General features: G+C 38.3%; 1 protein-coding gene across 1 annotated transcript; it reads left to right on the top strand.

Annotated features, from left to right (window-relative positions):
• The first annotated feature begins 879 nt into the window (after window positions 1-879).
• LOC110103446 lies at window positions 880-1854 on the top strand. The gene is made up of 2 exons (XM_020832172.2): window positions 880-1076; window positions 1181-1854. The coding sequence occupies exons 1-2, from the start codon at window positions 978-980 to the stop codon at window positions 1448-1450; spliced, it is 369 nt and encodes a 122-aa protein (XP_020687831.1). The 5' UTR covers window positions 880-977; the 3' UTR covers window positions 1451-1854.
• The last annotated feature ends 4935 nt before the right edge of the window (window positions 1855-6789 follow it).

Here is a 6789-nt window from a genome sequence, read left to right as displayed (position 1 = left end):
TCATTATGTAATATAAAAATGTCATAATTCTCACCCTAAATGTTCTCAACTCTTCTTCGTCGTCAAGGATTTTCAGTATACATGTTGTTGACCCCGTCAGTTTGACCCTAGATGTGTTCCAACTTTCTTTTTAGACTTATTATTCTGTACAGAGTCTGAAGGTCATCCGGAGACTAATAAAAAAGTGTCACGTCACCCCATTGCTTGGTACCGAGCTAAGTACCTACGCTCGGTACCACTCGGTACCGCTGGGTACTCAGCGCTTAACCGGACGTCCGATGTCCGCACAGAATAATAGCTCTTCTTTTTGACTTTTTATTTTTTATTTTTGAGGGTTCCAAGACTGTAAAAGATATCAGTCTTATCGATGGTATTTCCCTACTGAGATATTATCAAGATTTTTCTATCCGTACATGCCATCATCCTTTGGATGCCCTTTGTCTCGAGATCCAATCAGGTTGATACCCTTTTGCCACGATTAATTATTCTATGCGGATGTCCAACGTTGTCCGCATACCAACTAGAATATGTTACATCACACCTGAGCTCGGTACCGCTAACGTGGCTCATTCTGATTGGTATCCGGATAACGTTCTACATCCAGTCTCTGCACAAAATAATCTCCTTTGCCACAAGATCTTGTGGTGATTCTCTTTGCATGTATGAGAGATGGGGTTAATCAAATGATATATTAAGTAATTAGTAAAGTGAATATATAAAAGATGTAAATAGCACGATATTTAATATTATTTATTTAAGTCCTCCATTGTAAATTTGGTGAAAATACCTTAATATATTAAATTAACATGCCGTAATTTTTATCTGAAAACCTCCCTGTACTATTTTTCCTCTTTTACCTCTCCAGCCCAACATCTCAATCTCGGCAGAAACCTGTTCTTCCATTATGTGAACTCGCACTCTCAGTAACAATTTCAGCCCCAACCATCATTTCTCACTCTTCTCCTCATCTCCCCAAGATGCCTCTTATCTCTTGCATTCAATGTCTCCTCCTTCTCCTCCTCCTCCTCCTCCTCCTCTTCCTCTCCTCCATCTCCACCGAATCCCTCCTTTCTAATGTAAGTCCTCTAATTCCTTACTTTAATCACCTTTCCAAAGCTTTTCCGTTTACTTCCCAAATTTCAGTCCTTTCTGATGCAAAAAAACTGCAAATTTTCCGCAGGAGACAGAAAGTCCAGCTTTGGCGGCTAAGTCAGAGATGCGGCCGGTGGCAACGGCGACGGTGCCGGAGTTCCGGCCGGCGGTGTTCAACGAAAGGCGTCGGCTTGGGAGATTTCAGATATGTGCCCTCTGCACCTGCTGCGGAGGCCCAAAAGGCCTCTGCTTTGCTTGTCCTTGTTGCTACGCAATAAACTGCAATATACCAAACAGGCCCTTCGGCTTTTGCTCATTCATTCCCAAGACCTGTAATTGCTTTGGATGCCATCTCTGATTTCTTTTATTTTTTCTCTAAGACAGAGAAGCTGTTTCCAACTCAATTTTAACCACTCTTGTTTTTCTGTCTTGATTTGCCTTCTCAATGCTTGTTTCTGTGTGCTTAGTTGGAGTTATTTGGCTTCTTTCTGTGGACGTTTGTGAGTGCTTTGGGAAAAGCCAAAGCTTATCTATGTTGGATTTCTTACAAAACAAAACTGTCGAAAGACATTAGGAGAAAAAGGCTTTAGCTTTGCCTTTGTTGGTTAAGTAAAAAGCTTGGTTTGAAGGACTATGTTGGATGAAGGAGTTTTAGAATGCTCAGTGATATGCCATAGATCATTCATCCAACGATCTTGGAAGCTTATTCATGATGCATTTTGTTCTAACATATGAACCCTAAATTTTATTTTGTGAAGAAAATATGCTTAGCAATTTTAGTCGCAAGAAATCTAATATTTGCTAATTTTTTCATTAAGAGCTTTTTGAAATTTCATTATATTTTTGGCTATTCTAATTCTTTCTTATAAAAGATGGGTATTAGATACATTTGTGGGTGAATTTCAAAATAGTTTCTCAATTATTAATATATGATCAATTAAATCTTAGAGTATTAAGTTGCGCTAATTTAATACTTTGGCTATACAAAATTGATTCAAATTGGGATCAATTTTGTATAGCCGAAGGACTAATGTGGGATCAATTTTATATACAATTACAACACGTGGGATTATTTTAGATCAATTTTGTATTATCGAGAGACTAAATTGGAGCAACTTGATACTCTGAGACTAATGCTTCGTTTAGGACGGAATTTTTACTGCTTCTTAAAACAATTTTTAAATACAAAAATTAAATTTTTTATACTAGAAAGCTGTTTTAAGAAGCAGTAAGAAAATCGTTCCAAACAAAGCCGACATTGATCTAAACAAATAGTATGAGAACTATTTGGAATTTTTTCGATTAAATTCTGAGTTATAATTCCTCATACTTGAATGAATATATATAAAATTCTCTTAAATTTTTTTTTTTTGCTGATCATAAGATAAAACTTAATTGCCATGAGGTAGCTGGACTAGTCTGAAAGGGTGAAAATGCACTTACATGTTTAGATGAGCATTAAGAACTGTAGAAGTATAGGGTGGCTGGCCGTTGGAAAGAACATTAAATTTCTATCAATGATAGGGTGGGGTTCTGTTGTGAGATTCATGTGAGCTGTCTATTTATTGGTTGTTTATTTAGTTTCCTTATCTCTGTTGCACATTTCAACATTCAACATTTATATCAGCTGAAGCCAATATATTTAGCATCATATTTATATCAAATATTATTAAAAATATGATTTTTAAAGGAGCTTTAGGCTTCATTTGGGATGGCTTTCATACTGTTACTTAAAATTAGAGCTGTCAATAATGGACCCGACCCGAAAACCCGACCCGAACCTGACCCGAAAATTTCGGGTTAGGGTTGACCTGAATCCAAAACGGATCGGGTTCGGGTCTGAAAAATTGACCCGTTTGCAAAACCGGGTCGGGTTCGGGTTGACCCGGACGGGTTCGGGTCCAGGAAATTGACCCGTTTGTAAAAACGGGTCGGGTCGACCCGAACCCGAACAGTGCCGGGTCAATTTCGAGTTTGACCCGAACCCAACCCGTGACCTGAAATTGACACCCCTACTTAAAATAGTTTTATGTACCAAAAATAAGAAAGTCGTCACAAAGAAAACTTTAGGATAGTGTGCCTCGTCTTGTTATTCGTGAAGATAAACAAGTACTCTTCATGAATAGAAGGATCACTTTAAAGTCTATGTAAATTAAATAATATATATGCAACCATATATACATATAGTTGAGTGCTATTGAATAAGTTCATATTCATATTCAACTTGTTCAGTTAGGTATTTAAAAAAAAAATTTATTCAACTACAAAATTACTATTGAGGGTAAGTTATAACTTTTTATAAAATTGATTATAATGTTAATGAGAGAAAAATAATTTAATTACTCGGATTATAAAAGCATTCTTCCAACACAAATATTTCGAAAAAAGTAATAAAAAAGCAAGAAAATAATAGTGAACTGAAATTGTGATTGTTATCTAAAAAGAATAATAACAAGAAAAATATCTCAAACAAATCCTAAATAACAACCAAAATTATGGCAAATTTTATATTTAAAAATTAAAAAAAACTGAATTTTTTTTCTTAAAAATCATTCTGATTCGTTGATTTTATATTTGAGATTTTGTGGCTAAAAAAGAAGAATATAATGAAAATAAAATCATATAAATTTAAGTGTTTTTTTTGTTTGTGAATCGTTGAAATAAGGGAACTCCGCCATTTCTTCCCTATGTTTTGAAAGATTATTACGTGCGGTCATCGGACCGTCCGAGATCAATCAGGAGCACTATGTCACTCAATACACAACGGTACACAGTAACAATACATAACATATTGGTAATATTTCATGTCTTGATTGGCCTCTGGACAGAACCTGCTGACCTCACATAGTAATTTTACCTATGTTCCATCTTGTCCTAAATAGGCTAAAATTTGGTCGTGAACATCCATAGATTCTGCTCCTCTAGAAGAACTCAAACTATTTGTCATATTGCTATGAGGCTCTCTAGGTCTTGAAGATCATTAAATATCAAAATAATTGTAACATTTACAGTACAAAAATTACAAATCATTTGTGTTATTAGGACTTTCTCAAGTCGAAGGATATTTCATTAAATAATGGAGGAGTTTCAGCACCATTTTCTAGCGACCAAATGAAGCCTAAATTTATGATACTAACCCAGGCTAGCGATCACGAGTGTTGGCCACGTGTCGTTATTCCGTCAGGTTACTGAATGCATCCGGAAACCAATAACAAAACGCCACGTCACTAAAATGCTCGGTACAGCGCGCTCGGTACACTCGGTATGCTCGGTATTGCTCGGTATTTTCACCGGATGTAATAATTTTTCGTTGGCCATGCATGCTAAACCAGGCTCAATTGCGCCCATTGGGAAGTTAATGGTGGACTTGTCAATGAGAAGGAAATAATTTGGGGCATTTGGGTTTCGTTTGGGATAACTTTCTTACTGTTTCTTAAAGCAGCTTTCTAGTAAAAAAATTAAAATTTTTAACTAAAAAGTTGTTTTAAAAAACAGTAAGAAAATCGTTTCAAATGAAACCTTAATTTATGACGCTGATTTGTTAAATATTAATAAAAATGACAAAAATATCAAGCTAAAAAATAGATAAAAAAGTTACATGTCTACATAGTACATATGTTGGATAGATTTCAATAGAGAAAATCTAAAATTTTCTTACATAACTTTAATATAATTATTGATACATCATCCAAAATTATCTTGATCGGGTACGAATCTCAAAGCAAAATCAAGTTGAAAACTTTCGAAATTAAAATTAGGAGCATCTGAACTCCGATTTCAGCAAACTTACAGTCGAACTTGATCCTCCACCCATTTACGGGTCATGCCATTTCCAAAATCTATAAATAGTGTTCCCTCTCCTCTTGAAAAGGGACCACTAAGCCTAAGGAAAAAAGAGAGAGATCGGAGATCGCTCTTGCCTCCTTACCTCCTCGACCACCGCCCGAGTTTTGCCGGACCACCGCCGGAGTTCTGCCAAACCACCACCGGAGTTCCATCGAACCACCACTGGTCCACCACTGCTAGAGCACCACCTAATGCCCTGTGCTCTGCCGGACCACCACCTGACACCCTGTGCTCCGCCGGACCACCACCTGACGCCCTGTGCTCCGCCAGACCATCACATGATGTTCTGTGATTTGTCGGACCACCACTTGACGCCCTGTGCTCCGCTGGACCATCACCTGAGGCCCTTGCCTTCGCCGGACCACCATTTGAGTCTTTCGCCGGACCTCCACCAGAGGCCTTCACCTTCACCTTCACCGGACCTTTGCTATAGGCCCTCATCGTCGCCAGATCATCACCTAAGGTCCTCACCTTCGCCGGACCTCCGCTAGAGGCCCTCACCTTCGCCATATCACCACCTGAGGTCCTCTCTTTTGCTGGACCTCCGCCAGAGGCCCTCGCCTTCGTCGGATCATCACCTAAGGCCTGAAACTCTACCAGACCACCACCTGAAGCCCGAAGTTCTGTCGGTCCATCACCTGACACCTGAACTTCTATTGTACTGTTGTTATTTGTAATCTGATCGCCCTCAGAGGCGAGGCTGCCCGTTGTAACCAACTCAAGTTCTAGTGAAATCTTTTCAACTGTGCTAGGCCCCGTAGTTTTTCCCCTTTCAAGGGTTTTCCACGTAAAAAATCTTATGTTCTCTGTGTGTGAGCTGGATATCCGTGCAACGCTAAGACGTAAAATTAAATCTCTATCGCCGCGTATATTCTAGCCCGCAATAATTATACTTGCATTAATTTCAATATTATTTAATACTTATTAGCTTATATTTTTTATTTGGGAGAGATAAGATTTATTAATTCATGATTTTATAAACGGACTGATCCTATTGGTTCTGTCGTGAACCGATTCTCCGACCAATTCAATCTAATCCAAAAATCATTTCTACAAACAGTGAACAAACAATGGAACAGTAGGGAATACTGTATTTTGTATTTCTTCTGTAAATCAAAGACTACCTCTGTCTTCCTCCTCCCTAACACATATACTCATTCATGAGATACTACTCTATTCTAGAATTAGTATAAAGGTAAATTACTGACTTCAATAACTAACTAAAGTAAAACATGAAATAAAGCAGGAAAGGTAGTGGAGCTCATCTCATAACAGAACATGTGCAGATAACATGTTCCTCAAGCACAATCACTTAAGATGCTCTGCATCATACGCCCCCTCCGCAAAAGAGTCTTTCATCAAACCTTGTCCGTCAACTGGATTATCATCTGGAGGAAAATACGGATAAAGATCTGAGACGTTAAAAGTGCTTGAAGTGTTGAACTCAGATGGCAATTCAATAACATAAGCGTTATCGTTAATTCGGTGTCTAACTGCAAAAGGCCCGAATTTCTTTCGATTGAGCTTGCTGTAAGTTCCCGCCGGCATCCTTTCCTTCTGCATCTGCACCCACACTAAGTCGCCTGGCTCAAATACTTTCTTCCTTCTATGTTAGTCTGCATCCAGCTTGTATTTTTCGGTAGATTCCTGTAATTTGAGACTCACTCTAGCTAGCATCTCTGAAAATTGGTCCACCCATGTTGATGCTGCCTTGCTTTTACAGTTTGGTATAACTGCCACATCAAGAACATTGTTTGGCATTTTAGTATAGACAATACTAAATGGGCACTTACCCGTGGATCGATTCGGCGTTGAATTAAAAGCAAACTCCGCTTGACCCAACACCTCGTC

The sequence above is a fragment of the Dendrobium catenatum genome, unplaced genomic scaffold (genome assembly GCF_001605985.2).
Source record: "Dendrobium catenatum unplaced genomic scaffold, ASM160598v2 fragScaff_scaffold_466, whole genome shotgun sequence".
In the NCBI taxonomy this organism is placed as follows: domain Eukaryota; kingdom Viridiplantae; phylum Streptophyta; class Magnoliopsida; order Asparagales; family Orchidaceae; genus Dendrobium; species Dendrobium catenatum.
Note: the sequence above shows the minus strand (reverse complement) of the source record. Positions and strands in the feature narration are given on the sequence as shown.

Coding starts and splice junctions, on each gene's coding strand:
- LOC110103446 (XM_020832172.2), top strand. CDS start 978: ATGCCTCTTATCTCTTGCATTCAATGTCTCCTCCTTCTCCTCCTCCTC. Junction 1,077..1,180: donor CCGAATCCCTCCTTTCTAAT/GTAAGTCCTCTA, acceptor AATTTTCCGCAG/GAGACAGAAAGTCCAGCTTT.